Genomic DNA, 21,575 nt, shown 5'->3' with positions numbered 1-21,575 from the left:
CACACACACACACACACACGCGTCTTATGTAAAAAGCAATCTCATCAATCTTTCATTTCCTTTTTGAGCATGTGTGTGGTAACCAACGCATTTAACCCCGTTTCTAGTCCAATTTGGCCAAAAAGTGAGTCTAGTCAGTATGTTCTTTGCATGAATTACCTCAGAACAACGGCTTAACTTTGTAAACATCCCTAGAAAACCACAAAAGCAGAGGAGCATGTCTTATCTTTGGCAAGTCTCCATGATGAGAAACACTACCAGTTAGACTTGTTCATCCGGCATGACCCGACTAACAAACCACTGTCTACGTCAAACATCTGTGAATCTGCAGTTTGAAAAAAAAAAAATAATGAGCGTGATTAACTGAACTTACCTAAATAGGCTTTTTATTGGGCAACATATGAAGTGAAACTGCGTTCCTAGAAAGTGGGAGGAAAAACGTTCGCAACTGTTACGATCTCCTGGCAGTTACATCTGCACTTTCAAAGAGAAAAGAACACACAGACGCATTGAGCAATATTTCCACAACTGGTTGTGTTCTGACTGGCCTGGTTTGTATAGCATGTATGTGTTGCGTGTTTGGACAGTGAGGCCGAGGAGGAAGCGGATCATGAGCTCGCTGCACTGGTTTGTGGATCTAAGAGCATGGTTGAACTGTCCGCTTATCTCTGACCTACATGTGGGTGAATGTAGGACATATAATAGAGGCGGAAGAGAAGGATAACCTTATGATCTGTGAGAATGAGCTGAATTGTATCATCTCCCATTAAGACGCATGGTTCAGGTAGTTCTGGGAGATTTGGGGCGCTTGCATGCTCTGTGGGAATAATCGTCGGCTGGAGAGAGTAGAAGTGGAATTGCTGTCATGCCTTTTCTTACTCAACATTCAACGCACACCCTTCCTCTTATTTTGTTATTCTTCAAGTGGTTGACGGCAAATGAAGATGGGGAAAACACAAGCGGGAAAAGAAGCAGATACACACATCGTGCTTGAGGGGGCACTCACACACACACACACACACACACACACACACACACACACACACACACACACACACACACACACACTGCTAGCAGGAAACTTTCCCTGGTCTCCATCTCTCTGCCTACTGACTCACATTCCAGCCTGGTTGTGTCACTTGAACTCAGCCGAGACTGTGGCGGCTACTGTCCATCTGATCCCCAGTGAGGCCGTGAGCAAACCACTGAATAAGCACATGAACACGCTTTAACATGACATTCTTTAACTCCCTGTTTTCCAGTTTTCTTTCCTCTTTTGGTAAACCCCTAGACCCCCCCAAACACCAGTACCTATCTCCGACCATTTGCTGATCTAGGTCAGTCTTCTGAGCTCAGTTTCTCTGTGTGTGTTACTCACCCTCCCCATCCTAAGGCCAGTGTTACATAACAGTGATGATTCAGTTGGAACATGCTGTATATGTTCCTCTCTCTCTCTCACTCTGGATACATCTGGCCGCAGCCACCGGTGTATTGCTTTAAATCTCAGACATGTCAACAATTTGATCTACCTCAAAAGAATAAATAGACACAGAGGTCACCGGGAGCTCCTGTGTAGCACCTGTTGTACAGCATGAAGATGGTTTTTCTGGATAATTTTTTCTGCCCCCCCCCCCCACCCACACACAGCTGACAGCTATCTTGTCTGTTATGGGCCTGTAGCATCTGAGATGAATTCAGGAGGGTTAGCGTGGGGCTAGCTGGCCATGTCGTGTCAGTGGAGCAGGCCTTTCAACTCGCCTGTCTAATCTGGAGCTAATCCTAATCCCGTTAGTGTAAACACTGCTGCCATCTGGGCCCAGACACACCATAGCTCTGATTATAATGAACCTATCAAAAGGTCTTGAAACCATCACACCGCGTGAGCTGTCAGTGGCTCTCGCTCAACTCTTTGACCTGGGTTTATGACACAATCATGCCGAGGATGGACAGTCCAACAGTTGGGTAAACAAACACATGCATAGCCAACACTACTGTACATGAGCCGATGTTAATAAAGTAGGCAATTATGATGGGAGACTAGGGGGAAAAAAGACATGTCAATTATGTGAAAGAGTCTGTAGACTCAAACATGAGTGATCTGTTTCTATAGGGTCTTTGCCACTGGAGACAAGAGGGAGAATTAGCTGCGGTGATGTAACCATGGTTCTGGTTAATGGATAAGCAGAGGGAGAGGGGGGGGCTCAACAGTGACAACTGCTGTGCTACCCTCACCCTGGCAACCCCCTCACCACCAACACACACACACACACTGAATGGGTGACATGGCTTTTGAGGGAGTCACTTAAGCTGTCAGTTTGCTTGGTTATGAACAAATATTAAGAGTAACAAGTCTATTCTTTTATTTAAATCATATTGGGGACATGACGTGGTTATTTATGTATGATTCGTTGTTCATATAGGTTGGGATCATCTGACTGTCTCTGACCCCTGAACATCCAGCCATGGTTTCTGTCTGAGGAGCTAAATGAAGATAAATGGGTTTCTGGCTTTCTGGCTTTGCTCCATCTCTATTTAGTTAGCCTTCTTCATCACATCATCAGTAATGAAAACAAGAAAAATATATATATAATCTAAAGCTGCACCCCAAACATGTTCCCCACTCCCCCTACATTAAAAAGCACACCTAAAGAATGCTTCAAAAAGAAAGCAATCTAGTCAAATTGCCAAAGGCCATACCAAGTATGTATGATATGCTGAAATATGTTGAAACCTGTTGCTACTGTTGGGGTTGTATCCACAACGTAGCAGTTGAAATCAGAGCCACTGCTCCCACAGCTTTGTCAGCCAGCAGATGTTCCATTGTTTGGTTCTGCGGTGTAAGGTTGCTTCAGTTGAAGTTGGGACACTTGCTGCATCTTTTGAATTTAGCCCCAGCCCCGCCACCAACCCCCACCTCCTTCTGCCCCCCCCCCCCCCCCCAAGCCACTCAGAGAGGGGCTTACCCCCTCCCCCCCAGTCCCCTTTAACCCCCTGCAGACCTCTTGGTTGCTCCACCACCACCATGACTACAACCCCCCTCTAGATCTCCATTTTAGTGCTCTTGCTCTTTGTCTCCCCCTCGGTGGGGCCTTCAGTAATCAGACCCCCCACAAACACACACACACACAGACACACACACACACAACCGAAAGACAATTTATTGACCAATTACTGCAGTGTGAGAGTGTATTTGCATCAATATACATTTAAATTCTCATGCAGATTCAAACACACAAACATACACTCTCTCTCTCACACACACACACATGCAGTGTGTGTTATCAGATTGCTTGCAGTGTGTGTTATCAGATTGTTTGCAGTGTGTGTTATCAGATTGTGTGTTATCAGATGGCGAATGTATAGTGTATGCATGCCTCTGTCAGTCCTGCAACAATTCCCTCTTTTCAGCCTGCATCTGAATGTGACTGCTGTTGTCGTAAGGGCCTGACTGATCACCACTGTGGAGCTTATAATCAGTGCCCTGCTTCCCTCTTCCCCACTATAGGCCTGTATGTGTGAAACATTCAGACAGAGAGAGAGAAAGAGAGAAAGAGAGAGAGAGAGAGAGAGAGGCTCTGTTATAAGGCCTAGGAAGCACACAGGCAGCGCAGACTTCCTGTTTTTGTGTTGCGCCCATTGGAGGCAGGAAGTGAGACGAACCACTGCTCTGCTCTTTTTGCTCTCTGATTGGTGAATTTTGCCAGATGAAAAGATGCTGCTGCTTAGTCAGCTGCCACCCACTTACTTACTACAGATTCAGGGGGGGCTGAAGACTTTTGCCTCACTAAAAGCCAATAACAACAAATCCAATAATGTCACATGGAGTGTGGGGTGGGTGTTGTTAATGACCTGTGATGCCTCTTCAGCAAATGACCTTCATATGGGTCCTCTACCTTGGCGGTGGATGATCGCCAGCTCTTATCTCAGCAACAAAACGGCCTCTACTTACGTGTGGTAGCAGCATATATGTGCGTGTGTGGCTGTGAGTTTTATACATGGAAAATGAGGAAGGGTTCAAGCCAAAACTAAGTAGAACCCCAGTTAGAACAAAGAATCTGGTGGTGGCAAACATGCCTGAGTGGTTGCTTTGAAGGACTGATTAAGGTTATAATAGTCATCTGCCTTGCCTGAAGCCCCCAGGCTGTGTGTTAGGGGTGGGGGTAGTCCAGGCTGTTACCCTCTTTGTTCTGGCCCACTCCGCTCATGCTTGCTTTTGTCTCCACCCACAGCCAACCACTGAGAGAGCATTATCTCCCTGTCTGTCTCGCGCCAAAACAGAGAGGGAGGTGTGTTTCCTTTTCCTTCCTCTTTTCTTTCTCTCCGTCGTATTTTCATCCCGAAGATACATTTTGTATTATTGTATTTCCAGGGTAAGCCAGTGACTTCATGTACAGAGGATCTGTGCAAAACCAGCCATTGCAGGCCCCGTCCCCCCCCCTCTCTTTTTCTCTATTTCTGTGCTTCTTTCTCTCTAGTATTTCCCGCCACTCCAGGGTGCAGAGGGAGGGGAGTGGTGTCACAGCCGGTATGAAGAAAGGCTGGCTCCTCTGAGCCTCGCGCCAAATGCCGGCGTTATTTAAATCAGCTCAGTGGGTGCGGCCCAACTGTCTCCATGTCCTGTTAACCCCCTCAGAGCCCCAGACTGGGAAGCAGAGACACAAAGGCAGAAAGCAAGTGGTAGCTCAGAGCTTTGTCACATCGAGGATAAATGTATCAGTGATATTCCACAAATACAGTATGGCTTCACTTCCCTTATGAAACATTCAATTCACGTTACTTTTTTGCTGTTTCAAAACCTCTTTTTGGACATGGCGAAAGTATTTCCGCATTATGTGAAGCTTTACATTGTAACATTTTACCAACTTTTCTTTTGTAAAACAGAATGTTAGTCATTCTTTGAAAATTATAGTAAAATGATGTTAATGCTCATATTAATGTATATTACCAAATACACTGAGTCTCTCTCTCTCTGAGTATTATAGCTACTATCCCAAAGTTGAATCGTTTCAAGACACAAAAACCTTGGATTCCAGATCAACTTCCTCTCTCACACTCACAGTTTCTCTTTCATGTCCTCTTTGTCTGCAACGCCCAGAGCAATGAATGAAGCACTGAAGTCTGGAGGACTATGCCAGAAGGCTGAGAGGCTTACCTATCCTCTACTACGCTCTAGTGGATATACGCATGAAATGCAAGAAAAGACAGCGCTTCAGCTTTCAGTGCCACCACACTGCCGAGAGACTCAACTGGGAAGTGTTCATCAGAATTTAATTAAATATGTTGCTAAATCTACGGGTCTCTGTTCTCAATTTGCACATCATCTGCATAAAAATTGACACACAGTAATGTGTGTGCATGTTAAATTTCTAAATATGTCTAATAATATAAACATAATACAAATACTTAAGAGATTTTTCATTAAATTGATTGTATCTACACTTCCTCAGGTCCCAGACAAGAAAACACAATCCCTCATCTCTCCTCGGCTGATCGATAAAAGCTCTTTGCGTCTGGTCTCTGGGAAGAGACTGTGGTCACAGGCCGACACGTTATCCTGATGGTCAGTTTCAGGTGCTGCCTTTGGATAGGTAGGTATAGGATAGGTGTAATGGACCCTTGCTGTTTAGTTTTTATTCAATGTAAATTACTAGAAAGTATATATGCAACGCTATACGTTCATACTGAAAGTAATGAAAAAATGTGGACATCTTTCTATCTGTCAGCAAATGTGTTTTTTTATCGCCTTGAGGTCAACAATCAATATTTGCTTCCTCTGTAATGCTGACCCATCATGCTATCTCTCTATTATCCTTTTGTTCCTTGAGTCCCTGCATGAGTGTCTGCTCAGAATCTTCTTCCCAGAAAACATCTGCTTAATTGCCTGTTTGTTATCATAAAAGCTCATATTATTTATAATGCGTTTATCCTCTACAAAGAACAGCCTAGGCTTTCATCTTTGTTCCCTGCATCACCAGTCTGTTTCTGATTGACGCCTTATTTGGAGGGCTATATATAAAGTCTGGTGTCCCCACAACCAATCAGATTCTAGATGTGGATGTCCCACCCAGTCTGACTCCCTGGCCGTTGCCTGGCAACTGGGATGGCTGCTCCGTAATTCAATCCATGGAAAGATCCTGGTGGGGAATTTAGAGCACATGGGTTACAATGCAACATAATAATATAATAAAACCAGAAGAACCATGTCCACTTTGAAATGATCTATTGATGCGATGTATGAGAAAACCATGTTGCTTCATTGTTCAATGATTCTGCCCATTAGGAGAACTGAAGCATGAATGCATTACAGTCATCATGACACACTGCAGGCGGCACTGACAGACCGTCCTGATTGGTCCAATAGGGTGCATCAACCATTTGTCACATACATTAAATCAAATGCACTGCTGCTCCAGGGAATTGGACACTGAAAGGGTTAAAAAGGGGGAGGATGCAAAATGGCTTGAAGTCAGCAGTGCGCGTGTGACAGAGCAGCAGAGGAAGAGACAAGCACGGAAGAGCTGAACAAGGAATACAAGGATGCTTGAGATCAGAAGAAATATCAACAGCCCTTTCTGAATCTCTGTGCATCTTTCACTTTATACTGCAACATCCCACTCCTCCTCCTCTTCCTTCCTCCTTTCAGAGCATTTAACTAGGCCTCTGCAGCTGCAGTCAGAGCGATCTCATCTCCAGAGTGCACCAGGACTCTCTGCATTCAAATCGTGCATACGAGTGAGTAAGGACTTTTTAAGGAACTCCTGCCAAAGAGAGAGAGAGAGAGAGAGAGAGAGAGAGAGAGAGAGAGACTATAAAAGAGAGCAGGTGACACACTGTGACCCAGTGTGGACCTGAGAGAGATAGGAGTGTGGTGAGCCGAAGAGGTAAGATGAGTCTGAACAACGGTCACACTCTGACCACCAGTGGACAGGACATAACCACCAGCAGCAGTACCAACCGAGCCCCCTGGGAAGATGCTAGGACGGCGTTGAAGCCCTCCACCCCCACCAGAAAACCCAAACCAGTGAGTATCCCTGCAGCTTCCTCACGCAGCATCCATTTACAGGTGCAGTGTCTATGAGTTTCTATGTCTTTAGAAAGTATCAGCAAAAAGGAGGCTTATTGCACATATCGCACGACACAATGGGTTGACTAGCAAGTGCTGCATTTAAGCCTTAGTGAGAGAAAGTAAATGTATTTGGATGAAACAGAATATCTTGGCTCAGCAAGGCTTTAGTGTTTCAGCTGGAAACTGAGCAAAGCACAGGGCTCTTGTTTCAGATCAGGTTCTCTGTAAAGGCTATCGACTCGTTTGGATTTCTTTCCTGGAGAGGATTCACCAAAATACAAAGAAGACGCAACAACTAAAAACTTCATGTACTTGCAGGATGCAAGGACTTGGGTTTGTTGTTAGTTTGGGAAGATGTCACATGAATTGTTTGTTTAATTCTCTTCAAGCAGTGGAAGTCCATTTTCATTCCATACATATTTTATTCCCAGGTTTCAGTCTTACATATCTTTGTATTTAGTTTTATAGATTCATCTATGACTGACATTACAGTAATATCTGTTTCAAGTTCAGCCCACATGTAACCAATTTAAATGACAAAACTAAAAGACTGACAATTTGATGTGGTTATCAGTCAAAAATAGTCTCAGCACTGTTGTTGTCCCAGCCCTCCAAAGAGTTAACAGGTGTCTGCCAGTCTGCGGCGTGAACCTGCATCAGAATCTTGCAGAGGAAAGTATTTCATGTCACACTGTCACTTCCCTTCTGTCACAGCAGCCCACTCAGTTTACCCACTGTTGGCACTAAAGCCTTTAATAAACTGTTGCTTTCTACTGAGAACTCTCAGCAAATCAGCAAAACTTTCTCCAATATTTGTACGCTGCTGCTCATACGATGAATAATGTGCCTAACGTTCAACTCTGAACCTGACTGGATAACAACACTCATTAATAAATAGCCACTGTTTGTGAAGCTGGATCCAATTGAAACCTTTTTGTTAAACTATAATCCTCCAGCCCAAGCCGGAGAACGCCATCACCATTGGCGTGTCGGCACGAGTCCTCTTCAACATGGAGAAGGAGCAGCATATCTACGAGCAGCAGGGCATGGAAGAGTACATCAAGTATCAGGTGGAGCATGAAACGCAGCCTTTCAGCCCCGGACCTGCCTTCTCCTTCGTCAAGGTCAGAGAAACAAACATGCACACTATCTTAAACCCAATGCAGTGTTTCATTGGTGTCAGTGAAACAGTGGTAGGTCGTGTATCTGGAGGCGGTGAACGAGGAATAAGCATGAAACAACAACCCACTCATACTCACCCACACTTTAATCCCTGCCGCAGTGATACAGGGCGGCCTTTTTTTATACCTCATATCTGTGTTTGGTCGTGTTGCCAGGCTCTGGAGGCCGTGAACACTCGACTGAGGGAGCTTTACCCCGACAGCGAGGAGCTTTTTGATGTTGTGCTCATGACCAACAACCACGCATACGTCGGCCTAAGACTCATCAATACCATCAACCATCACCGTGAGTTACTGAAAGCTTGGGTAATTGTCAAGTGTCATCCAGCATCACTGGCTTTTAGCTCGCTCTTTAGAGTCTCGATGTGTAGAATTTTTATGTGGCTTATTTATGTTTTGAATGAGTTGGCGTGAGGTTGTGTTTGTAAAAAGATTAGGCAATCCACATGAATAGGATGTAATCCCGTGTTGATTTTCTGGCATTAGCTGCCACGGTGTATTATTTTATAGTGTCACTTGGGGGCGCCAAAGATGAACATTTTATGATGTATGTAGAGTTTCTTCTTCTCACATGAAGTCATGTCCAATAGCATGAGAACACTCACACTAGGCCCAGTTGCTCCGTACTGTGCCAAAGCACGAATGTCCCCCCTCCCTCCCTACCTCTGAACAGAAACTAAAGGGGGTCATGGTGGGATCATGGTCCACACACCACAATATGACCCCCTGGGGATAGCGGGGTGAGTTGGGGCAGACAGACACACCAATCAGTATTTGAATTTGATCAGCTACAAATGTAAAAATAGGTAGTTAGGCCACCGATTCTTTCACAACGCTTAGTTGACTTTTGCATACCTTTAATTTTATCCATATCAGCTGTTCACTGATCTATTCATTCCCCCTTTCCACAGAGTTGTTTATAGAGCGCTTCTGTATGACAGGGGGAAACAGTCCCATAGGCTACTTGAAGGCCTACCACACCAACCTGTACCTGTCTGCTGACCCAGTCAAGGTTCGGGAAGCTCTGGAACAAGGTATACAGAGAATTTTAATATTATGTGTGTGTGCTACATGCTATGTAAAGATGTATTTATACACGTGTGTTTCTCCTGTATACATTCAGGTATAGCAGCGGCCACCATGTTCACCCCAGAGAAGATGGCAGAAGTGTCAGAGACTCAGCTGCGTGTTGCCTTTGATGGCGATGCCGTCCTTTTTTCTGATGAGTCTGAGCGCATATACAAGGCCCACGGATTGGACAAGTTCTTTGAGCACGAGAAAGCCCACGAGAACAAGCCCCTGGACCATGTACAGTATACACATAGTGACAAATGATCAGTATCACACCGCAGTTGCAAATGTAGTGCATTTAATACATTCAACTAAAGGATATTTAACTTTTATTGAATGTATGTTTGTTTTACTACAACTTAGAAATTGTTGTCAAAAGTACTTATCACTTATGATAAACTCATATTGACAAGTCATTTATGAGATTGGGAAACATGATGACTTTCTCTTTTTGTGCTTTTGGTAATAATTATTACAAATAATGATTTTTTTTAGACCCCATGCAGTGCTGGATTTGTAAAAGTGTGCTAGTTCACAGAAGACTGAGTCCTTTCACGGATCCAGAGTGCGGATTAGTACTTGATGAACTGGCAGAGCCAGACAAACAGGACAAAGAAAACTATGCAAAGCAAGACAAACAGGACAAAGAAAACTATGCAAAGCAAGACAAACAGGACAAAGAAAACAATGCAAAAGGTGCAGCATTACATAAAAAAATGTAATAGAGCAAGACACAAATGGGAAGAACATTAGACAGGCTGTTAACAAGCCGGATTATCAAAACTCTTCAATTAGAGGTAAAACTCATAGCGAGCGCACCTGAAATGGCAGCATCGATCCTTAATTGATCAGGAAAAAGGTGTGCAGTTAGGTAGATTTGAATGCATAACTAGAAAATTCCCCCGCCGGGAAATTTTGAAAGGGCCACGGGGGCTACTGCCGGAGTGTATATACATTACGATGAGATTCTTCGAGATTTCAAACGAGACGGAGTTGTTTTAGAGGCAAATACAGAGACTGCTTGCTGACTGAGCTGTCAGAGTAGTCCGTTTTGAGTATTGTGATGTACTTCAAAAACTGTCGACCAATCAGAGCACACCACTCGTGTCTCCATTTTAAAGTTTAAATGGAGTTTCTAGGTGAAAGTATGACTGAGCAGAAGACGTTTGACTAAAAAAACTACATTTCCCACCGACTGCTCCTTCCTGTCCACCAATCAGAGCCCACCACTCGTATCTCCATTTTAAAGTTTAAATGGAGTTTCTAGGTGAAAGTATGGCTGAGCCGAAGACGTTTGACTAAAAAAACTACATTTCCCACTACTAAATGTAGTTTTTAGTACATTCCTGTCCACCAATCAGAGCACACCACTCGTCTCTCCATTTTAAAGTTTAAATGGAGTTTCTAGGTGAAAGTCTGCCCGAGCAGAAGACGTTAGACTAAAAAAACTACATTTCCCACTACTAAATGTAGTTTTTAGTACATTCCTGTCCACCAATCAGAGCACACCACTCGTGTCTCCATTTTAAAGTTTAAATGGAGTTTCTAGGTGAAAGTCTGCCCGAGCAGAAGACGTTTGACTAAAAAAACTACATTTCCCACTACTAAATGTAGTTTTTAGTACATTCCTGTCCGCCAATCAGAGCACACCACTCGTCTCTCCATTTTAAAGTTTAAATGGAGTTTCTAGGTGAAAGTCTGCCCGAGCAGAAGACGTTTGACTAAAAAAACTACATTTCCCACTACTAAATGTAGTTTTTAGTACATTCCTGTCCACCAATCAGAGCACACCACTCGTCTCTCCATTTTAAAGTTTAAATGGAGTTTCTAGGTGAAAGTCTGCCCGAGCAGAAGACGTTTGACTAAAAAAACTACATTTCCCACTACTAAATGTAGTTTTTAGTACATTCCTGTCCACCAATCAGAGCACACCACTCGTGTCTCCATTTTAAAGTTTAAATGGAGTTTCTAGGTGAAAGTATGGCTGAGCTGAAGAGGTTTGACTAAAAAAACTACAAATCCCACTGGCTGCTTCTGTCCACTGCTCCTGTCCGCCAATCAGAGCACACCTGCTGTCACTTCTCAAGATCAAAGCCACAGAGTGCCGTCACCATAGCAACGGCCCTCTACTCACGTGCGTAACTGCTTTCAAGCCTGTCTCTATCGCTCCATTTCGGCTTTGGGGGCGCTCCGAACAAAAGCTTGCCACGCTCATATCGAAACTCCTATCGCCAAGATTTTCGCACCGTTAGCGCCACAAGACTCGGCTGAAGACACTGATGCCTTTTATTTTTTCCTAGTTTCAGAAATGTGGACGCTAGGGCGAGTTAGGAAATGCTGTTCATATCAGGTTTCTTTGAAAATCTGCTTCTCAATTAACATTGGAGCGGATGAGGCGAAAAATAGACTTGGCCGCGCTTAGCGGTTGCTAGTTCAAATTCTGTAAAACTCACAGAGATTTTGAGCACATTGTGAGAGACAGGACAAGTTTGTCTACAAAATTGGAAAATATCACGTCTGTAGAGTGAAGAATGTGGCCGGGAGGAGTTTGGAAAGGAAAAAAATCTGAGAAGCCCTCACACTCTAAGCGATGATGTCATCCACTCTAGCTCAGAAGGTTCCGCGCAATACACACCCATTATAATCTCATGATTTCTCCCAAAACGATCATGGTCATTGAACAGTGATTGATCAAAAACTATATGACCTATTGAAACGTGGATTGACACACCAGGACACAAGACTTGTGTCTACGTTTTAAAGTTTAAATGGAGTTTCTAGGTGAAAGTATGCCTGAGCAGCAGGCGTTTGAAAAGCTACGATTTCTGCTTTTTTTTTTTTCGCTCGTCCCATTCAAGTCAATGGGAAAATTTCAGTGGTTTTTCGCGACTTACGTCGCGAAAAATTTGTGTTCGGCTAAGAAAAGTAATGGCACGCCGATCCCGATCGAACCACATGTTTTGATATATAATTTGTCCTACAACTCTTAAAGCTGTAGGAGTTTTAGGCAATCGAAATTCGGAGGCAAAATAATAATAAGTAGGAAAAAATCCTATGAATAACAATAGTGCTCGGTGCGATTGCACCGTGGCCCTAACTATTTCATAGCTGTAGGGGCCAGTGCTCGGTGCAATTGCACCGTGGCCCTAATGAGTCACATATGAATGTAGAAGCTACCAAATGGATACTTGCGGACTGACTCTGCTCCTTCTTTCTGCAGGGGCCATTGAAAGGTTTCCTGGAGGCTTTAGGAAAGCTACAGAAGAAATTTTATGGTAAAGGCCAGCGCATGGACTGCCCCATCCGGACCTACTTGGTGACAGCTCGCAGTGCAGCCAGCTCTGGTACCCGAGCACTAAAAACTCTGCGTTCATGGGGCCTGGAGATTGATGAAGCTCTCTTTCTGGCAGGGGCACCCAAGGGCCCCATGCTTGAGAAGATCAGGCCGCACATTTTCTTTGATGACCAGATGTTTCATATTGAGGGGGCAGCAGAAATGGGGACGGTAGCCTGCCATGTGCCCTATGGAATAGCTCAGAGAGTTGTTAAGAAAGAAATGGACAAAAAGACTTCTTCAGCACCAAAGTAGCCTGAACGGGAACAGGAGACTAAAAGAACAATCCATTTTTTCAGCAGCTGAGAATCTCTGTGGATGTAAAGAAACCCAATTGTTGCACTATGACTTGTAAATGATGTAATCATGTGATTAAGCATGTGATGTCATAACTTCAATAATTATTTAATTAGTAATTTATGGTATTTCATTTGCTCTGGGTTGGTTTTTATCCCTTGGTTGTTACTAGAAGAGGTACAACTGTCCGGGGTTCTAATAAACCAATTATAAACAATTTATAAGTTGTAACAAATGGCTTAACAAGAACAATGTTTAGGTTGCCAGCTTGTGGAAAAAGGGTTTCCACCAGTTGGGCAATATGACCATATACTTTGTGCTGCAGAGGATCAGGACACAATTTTACTAACCACTGATTAATGATTTACTGCTTAAACACCAGTCAATGTTCTTCATCACTAAGTTTTATAAAGAATTTCTAAATGATTCTTTAACCATTAATAGAGCACTAGTAAACATTTATAATGATTTTTATAAAGATTGCCTTATTAGAAAGTGGCACTCGATGCCATTTGAGTTTTGAATTTTAATTAGCAGTAGGACATTAATCTCACATACCAGCAAACTCTTTAGTTTCTTTCACGTAACTTTTAAACATAAAGTATATTTAAGAGCAAGTATTAGAAAACATTTACAAATCCTTAACAGTATTTCTTTGCATGTCAGGTTACTGAAGAAACATCAAGTGACTTTTTTTTTTGTTTTTTCCTATTTTGGATCACTACTAAAACTGGTGCCTTTTTCTTCACTATTGTTGGATTTTTTTTTTTTTTTCAATCTTGCATGTTGTATGTGAATGTATTGTAAGATCACAAATTAGTAATGGAATATTTTACTTTATATTTATTTAATATTTAAACTGTTTTTTATTGATTCATGTCAATAAATGCTGATTTATTTTTAATTAACATATTCAGCATTTATTGACATGAATCATGCCCAATTTGTATTTCTGCTCCGTGTCCCTCGGTTCGGTGTCTCCACTGTTGTCGCCTGTCTGTCTTAATTTGTCATTAGGTGTGTTGGTGTTGGTACTGTAAGACCAAATGCCCTCAGATGTGGACTCTGGGTAAATCTGGGCCAAATAAGCATGGACTGTTATGCAATCACGTTTTTCTGTTTCAACATTGGAAGTAAAAATGACTGTATTAAAAAAAAGCACTCTTCCTGTATTTTTCCCTCCTAAAAAGTGTTGATTAGTCATTTGATTGGAGAGGGGTAAATAGCTGCAATCTCTTGCTCTGTCAAGAATTTAAATAAAAAGCAAGCATTAAAAGTTGACACCAAACAACTGATAACTTTTTCCAAATCACATGATGAACACTTAGTCATTTAGCTTAATTCTTACTAATATTGTATATTGATATGTCTAATGAAACAAGTATTCCTCACATTTACATGAATACCCCAGTGGGTAGCACTGTCGCCTCACAGTGAGAGGGTCCCGGGTTCGATTCCCGGGTCGGGTTCGGGTTCCTTCTGTGTGGAGTTTGCATGTTCTCCCCCGTGTAAGCATGGGTTCTCTCCGGGTTCTCTGGCTTCCTCCAACTTCCTCCTGCAGTCTCTCCACTCCCTGGCCCTCACAGAGACCTGGATCACCCCAGAAAACACTGCCACTCCAGCTGCCCTTTCAACTGCCTACTCGTTTTCACACTCCCCAAGACGAACAGGGCGAGGAGGAGGAACTGGGCTCCTCATCTCACCCAGATGGTCCTACCAGGTCCTTCCTCTGGACCACCTACCCCGATCTACACTTGAATTCCACGCCGTCTCTGTCACCCTTCCTTTCAAACTCAACATCATAGTGATCTATCGCCCACCCGGTCCTCTCGGTGACTTTTTGGATGAGATGGATGCCCTCCTGAGATGATGGCACACCACTTGTCGTCCTCGGTGACTTCAAAATTCACTCGGGAAAGCTGCACTCATCTGAAATCATCGACTTCTTTTCCGCATTTGACCTTACACTCTCCCCCTCTCCACCAACTCACCGCGCCGGGAACCAACTTGACCTTGTCTTCACAAGATCCTGTGGCATCTTGGCACTCTCTGTTACCCCGCTCACCGTGTCCGACCACCACTTTGTGACTTTCTCCCTCCCCATGGAGCCCACCACATCCCTCCCCTCTACGCCTCGAATGGTCACCAGCCGCCGCAACCTGAAATCCCTCACTCCCTCCGCTCTCTCCTCAACTGTTATCTCCTCGTTACCATCCTCAGAACAGTTCTCCTTAATGCCTACTGAGGAAGCCTCCTCCACCCTGATGTCCTCACTCTCCTCTTCTTTGGACACTCTCTGTCCCCCAATCTCACGACCTGCGCGATCATCTCCCTCCCCTCCCTGGCTGTCTGAACCTCTGCGAACCAACAGATCATTGTTGCAAGCGTCAGAGAGAAAATGGAAGAAATCGGGCCAGCACGAGGACCTTACTCACTACCACCACCTCCTCTCTGACTTCACCTCAACTGTTTCGGCAGCTAAATCTGCCTTCTACCTGGCAAAGATCAACTCTTCTGCCTCCAACCCCAGGAAACTCTTCTCCGTGTTCTCCTCCCTCCTCACCCCTCCTACCCCTCCCCCCCTTCCTTCCTTACTGCCGATGACTTTGCTACTTACTTTACCAAGAAAGTAAATGACATCAGCTCCTCATTTACGCCTATTCCCTCCCAGAAGACATCAACCCTCAACTCGGATGGTCTTACCAGCTTTACCCCCCTCACCTCTGAAGATGTTCATGCACTTGTTACATCTAACCGTGCCACCACCTGCTCCCTCGACCGATCCCCTCCTCTCTTCTCCAAGACATCTCACACGACATCTTGCCATTCCTCACCACCCTGATCAACTCCTCCCTCACCTCAGGTGTCATTCCAGCGGATTTTAAGACAGCTACCGTGAAGCCTCTCCTTAAAAAACCCACCCTAGACGCTACTGACATCCAAAGCTACAGACCTGTATCTCTTCTTTCATTCCTCTCTAAAACCCTGGAACGTGCCGCCTACAACCAACTGTCATCCTATCTCTCGCTGAACAACCTCCTAGACCCTAATCAATCAGGATTCAGGACTGCTCACTCCACTGAGACGGCCCTCCTCACAGTGACCGAGTCCCTGCGAGACGCCAGAGCCTCGTCCCACTCCTCCGTTCTCGTTCTCCTCGACCTATCTGCTGCATTCGACACAGTCAACCACCAAATCCTCCTCTCCACTCTGGCTGAACTTGGCATAACTGACTCTGCTCTCGCCTGGTTTACATCATACCTGACAAATCGCACCTTTCAGGTCACATGGAATGGCTCTATGTCCAAACCCTGTTCTCTGGACACGGGTGTCCCTCAAGGCTCAGTATTAGGACCGCTTCTGTTCTCACTATACACCAGATCACTAGGTTCTGTTATCACATCGCATGGATTCTCCTACCATTGCTACGCAGATGACACCCAGCTGTTCCTCTCTTTTCCCCCGTCCTGACACTCACATTGCAACTCGCATCTCGGACTGTCTGGCTGACATCTCTGTCTGGACAACTGCACATCACCTCAAGCTTAACCTGAATAAAACCGAACTCCTCTTCATCCCAGGGAAAGACTGCCCTTGCATGGACCTGTCGGTCACTGTCGAGGGCATCACAGTATTGCCGTCATCAACTGCGAGGAACCTGGGTGTAATCCTCGATGACCAACTATCCTGCACCCCCAACATCACTGCTGTGGCCCGATCCTGCAGATTTGCCCTCTACAACATCCGCAGGATTCGGACCTTCCTCACAAAGGATGCAACGCAACTCTTGGTCCAAGCACTGGTCATCTCCCGCCTTGACTACTGCAACTCTCTCCTGGCCGGACTCCCAGCCTCTGCGATTAAACCATTGCAGCGTATCCAGAACGCTGCAGCACGCCTTATCTTCAATCTACCCAAATTCTCCCATGTGACCCCCCTCCTCCGTGACCTCCACTGGCTCCCTGTTGCAGCACGCATCCAATTCAAGACGATGACACTGGTCTTCAGGGCCATCAATGGAACGGCACCCATCTACCTTCAAACACTGGTCAAACCTCATGCCCCGAAGCGAGCACTTCGCTCCTCTACTTCAGCTGGCCGGCTGGTACCACCATCGCTGAAATCAAACAAATGTCGCTCAGCAAAATCCAGACTCTTCTCTGTTCTGGCGCCTCAGTGGTGGAACGAACTCCCGACTAATGTCAGGACAGCTGAATCATTTGCCATTTTCCGAAAAAGGCTCAAGACTCACCTGTTCAGACTTCACCTCGACTAGCATTCCCCCTGTGATTGTCCTCGCAACTATTATGATCACAATTAGCTTTTATTGACATGATTTATGACTTACTGTATATATTTTTTCATTACTTTCTTTGACAATGATATGACATCTCTTTGTCATTACTTTTTTAAAGACATTTTGTACTGTAAAATGACATACAATGACTTTTATGTTGTTTTAAAACATGCTGAAACCCGTATTCCTCACATTTACATGAACACCCCAGTGGGTAGCACTGTCGCCTCACAGCGAGAGGGTCCCGGGTTCAATTCCTGGGTCGGGTTCCTTCTGTGTGAAGTTTGCATGTTCTCCCCGTGTGAGCGTGGGTTCTCTCCGGGTTCTCCGGCTTCTCCGGCTTCCTCCCACAGTCCAAAGACATGCAGGATGGGGATAGGTTAGTTGATGACTCTAAATTGCCCGTAGGTGTGAATGTGAGCGTGAATTGTTGTCTACGTGTCGGCCCTGTGATAGACTGGCGACCTGTCCAGGGTGAACCCTGGCAATATTATTCTATGACAATATTATAAATATCTTTGTCATTACTTTTTTAAAGACATATTGTACTGTAAAATGACATACATGACATACTATGAATTTTATGTTGTTTTGAAACATGCTTTTGACTTTTGTGTCATTTTTTCCCAACAGACCATACTGTGACGTTTCAACAGTTTTCAGACATACTTAACTATGACTTTTTTAATGGCATACTTATCCTCACGCTGACAGCACCTAGTTAAAGTGTATTTATGTGGCTCAGAGCAGTGATGTTGTTAGGCCTATTTAAGGGGGGCTGGAGCTGCCCTAAATTGTTCCCAAGCCACCCAAATCATTTGGCATTTTATTTATTTTTTATTTGTTTAGTCTTTATTTTCAGAATAATCTCATAGTGATGAAAGGGTATACATAGAGTTGTAGGATTATAGCATCATAGTCTGTAGAAAAAATATATTTTAGAAAGAAGCATTTCTGCCTTTTTGTTTTTTTGATTATTTTTTTTACAGACACTGTCCTCATTTTGCTGGAATAAATACATACAAAATACAGTTGTTTGTTGTCAGATTTCATTGTGACCTTTAAAATCAGTCTTGGTTTACTCTACTGTATACTTTATGACAGAAAAACTACTGAACAAAAATTGTTTTTCTCAGTTATCTCCAAATGTCAAATACTTATTTTTACTATCAAATCGGTGTCTTCGTGTGGTATTTCAATACATTTTTGTAATTGATTAATTATTGCAGAAGTGTTTTATCACCAAGTAGCCTGTTTACACATACAAATTATATATATATATATATATATATATATATATATATATATATATATATAGCCTACTGCTATCATTTCCAAAAGCAAATGAATCAAACCACACTTTTAATCACTTTCTCACCGAGAACCCTATGATGGACATTATGAGGAATGGATATATTTACAGATGACACACAGAACAAGTATCTTTGACAAGAATGCAGATTTATTGAAAACAATGTCAAGTTGTCTGACATGACAAAAGTGCTTCAGTTGCTGTTGCCTCTGCAATCATGCAACTCAATAAAACATACATGTTTTTGTTCCTTCATGGGTTTCAGACGAGCGCAGCCACCGCTAACGCTGTTCCTGCGACGCCTCCTCCAGCGGCTGCCGCAGCTGCAGTAACAGCTGCAGTAGCAGCTGCAGACAGACCAGCTGCACCTACAGCAAGAAGACACAGGTTTTATATCAGGACACGGAGCTACAGAGAAGCTGAGAGTATTGATCTCAAGCTAAAAGATTATGTAAAACAGTAACATAATTATTGCCTACATAGCATTATTATCTACCGAGACTGTATTTTAAACTAAAATACCGGACTAGAAAATAAATTTTAACTAATCAGTACTGGTGTTTACCATATGCCAAAGTAGCCACCGAAACTCCAGCTGCCGACATGCCTAAGACCCCCAGAACAACAGGAGCCCCGACCACAGCAACTGCTGCACACACACACAGCAGAGGGAGCGTCAGAGGAGATGCACTAAAAGCCCGTTCAAAACTGTTGGAAACAGCTACAGTCTTACCTGCTCCTCCTCCTACAGCGAGAAGTGACACTGAAAGACAAGATGAAGACCGAAATAAACATTTACAGTTCACCTGCCTTAATCACAATATGTGTTATAGTTCCTATAGGCTACTTGCTTTAAAAAATAATTTTAGATATATATATATAAATAAAAATAAATACTCACAAAGGCCCATGTCTTGCTGTAGCGTATGGATATCCTACTGATGCGCCTCGAATCGGCTCACTGCTTTTTAGGTTATCGTCATAATTTCTGGAGAAACGAAACTGAACCGAAGAGGGCGTCACACCAATTAATCCAAAATAACCTCTAATTAATTATGACCTTTAATGAGTTTGTTGTTCCAGTTTGGTTGTGGAAACTGATTGTAGACGTCAGTTAAAAAAATGTAATTTCTTTAAAAATGAAACTTCTTAACAGAAGAGGGCGTCACCGAGCAGAAAAACACAGGAGATGAAAACAGTGTTATTCCAGCATGCAGCACCAGGATCTACTTTGAGGACCTGCACCTACAGCAAGATGACACAGGTTTTATATCAGGACACGGAGCCACAGAGAAGCTGAGAGTCTTGTTCTCAAGCTAAAGGAGGGTGTAAAAGGTGTCATTATCTACCTAGACAATGTGTTTGAAATTACCATTAAGATGCAACACTTTAAACCACAAGCTAAAAAAAGTCAATGAAACAGGGATAAATCAAACCACCACAGTGTATACAGTAGTGTCATTCAATTGTACCCTTACAAGACATGCAGAATGGGAATAGGTTTATTGATGACTCTAAATTGCCCGTAGTTGTGAATGTGAGCGTGAATGGTTGTTTGTCTCTAGATGTCGGCCCTGTGATGGACTGACGTCCTGTCCAGGTGTACCCCACCTTCGCCCAATGACAGCTGGGATACAATACAATGACCTGAATACAGGATAAGCGGTACAATGGATGGACCCCATTGTAACCTATTCCTTCTTGTCAGTGGCAATAACAGACCAATGGGATTAACCAGAGCACATATTAAAGACAGATTTTTTCCCTGGGATTGTCCTCGCAACTATTTTGATCACAATTAGTTTTTATTGACATGATTTATGACTTACTGTCAGTGTTGGGCAAGTTACTTCAAAAGCGTAATGCATTATTTATTACTTATTACTGTCATTTCAAAGTAATTAGTTACATTACAATATTACTGTCTTTGAATTGTAAGGCATTACACTACTTTTACATTACTTTTACATTACTTTTCGCCAAAATAAAAGGAAATGTGGATTTTTTGTTCTCAATAGATCTTCTTGTGTTCAATGCAGCTCATTACACAGCAGGATGTGATGTTTTTCGCTTCAAAATAAAAGAACGAAAAACGGAAAATGACTCGTATCCCGTTATTCGTTTAAAAAATGGAAAACGAGAAACGTAAAACGACTCGTTAACTGATATTAGTTATTGTGTTCATGAATGGGATTCGGGGATGAAATAACAGGGCCATTTTTCATTCCAGGTTTGCCATTCGTCTTTTTTAATGACCTTGAAGGCGCTGTATGCTGCGAAATTACCTGAAAGCCTACCTGAGACATTTAGGGGGAGCTCTAAAACACTGTTCATAAACGCTCTGACAGCGTCTGACGCTCGCGTTTTGAAGTAAACGTACTGTTTTAAACTCGCACCAAAAGCGTTATGACGCGGACATAAAAGCGGTTCAAAACTGACAGGGAGAATCGGAGCCTCCGCCTCGCCGCCGCCCCTCAGCTGTTGATCCTCGGTGTTCCGGGTCAGCTGCGCTCTGACCCGCTCCGTGAGTCGGTGTCCAGCTCATGGAGCCTGCTCACAACAGCGCCTAATTGGTGGAAATGCTTTCAAGCATTTCCAACCTATGTTATCCTGTTCGGCCATTTTGTTTATTATTCTTCTTCCGTACGTTTTTTGGCCGTCTCTAGCTTCTGCATACTTTCAGCTACAAAAACCATTCAACTATCAAAATGTTCAGCTTTTTCAGCTCTTTTGTGCTGATTTTCAACCTTTTTTCTGCCTTTCATACTTTTTCATATATTCAGCCTTTTCCATATTTTTTTTTCAATGCATTCCTATGGAGATCAGCCTAAAAACCTCTTTAACATCCTCCTCTTTGAACTCCGACTAGTTTCACATACTTCCACCTACAGACTCCATTTAAACTTTAAACAACCTACAAGACTTTGAACTATTCAATTCTTATTCAGTTTTTTGATATCTTTTACAGTTTTTCTATAATCACAGTTTATGTTTTATGTTTTTTTCAGACCTCATCA

The 21,575-nt window shown here is 43.4% G+C and overlaps 1 protein-coding gene and 1 long non-coding RNA gene across 2 annotated transcripts; one reads left to right on the top strand and one right to left on the bottom strand.

The window, feature by feature from the left end:
- The first annotated feature begins 6,473 nt into the window (after positions 1-6,473).
- On the top strand, positions 6,474-13,497 carry LOC311015987 (cytosolic 5'-nucleotidase 1A-like). Its single transcript, XM_084013433.1, has 6 exons — positions 6,474-7,021; positions 8,023-8,190; positions 8,404-8,533; positions 9,159-9,281; positions 9,371-9,555; positions 12,539-13,497. The coding sequence occupies exons 1-6, from the start codon at positions 6,887-6,889 to the stop codon at positions 12,905-12,907; spliced, it is 1,110 nt and encodes a 369-aa protein (XP_083869559.1). The 5' UTR covers positions 6,474-6,886; the 3' UTR covers positions 12,908-13,497.
- A 5,193-nt stretch (positions 13,498-18,690) lies between these two features.
- On the bottom strand, positions 18,691-19,526 carry LOC311016447. Its single transcript, XR_014597492.1, has 4 exons — positions 19,460-19,526; positions 19,292-19,321; positions 19,124-19,207; positions 18,691-18,926 (listed from the first exon to the last, which is right to left on the bottom strand). It is a non-coding gene; the product is annotated as an uncharacterized lncRNA (long non-coding RNA).
- Positions 19,527-21,575: the final 2,049 nt, after the last annotated feature.

Source organism: Eutrigla gurnardus, assembly GCF_963514095.1.
Source record: "Eutrigla gurnardus genome assembly, chromosome: 7".
NCBI classification, from domain to species: domain Eukaryota; kingdom Metazoa; phylum Chordata; class Actinopteri; order Perciformes; family Triglidae; genus Eutrigla; species Eutrigla gurnardus.
Note: the sequence above shows the minus strand (reverse complement) of the source record. Positions and strands in the feature narration are given on the sequence as shown.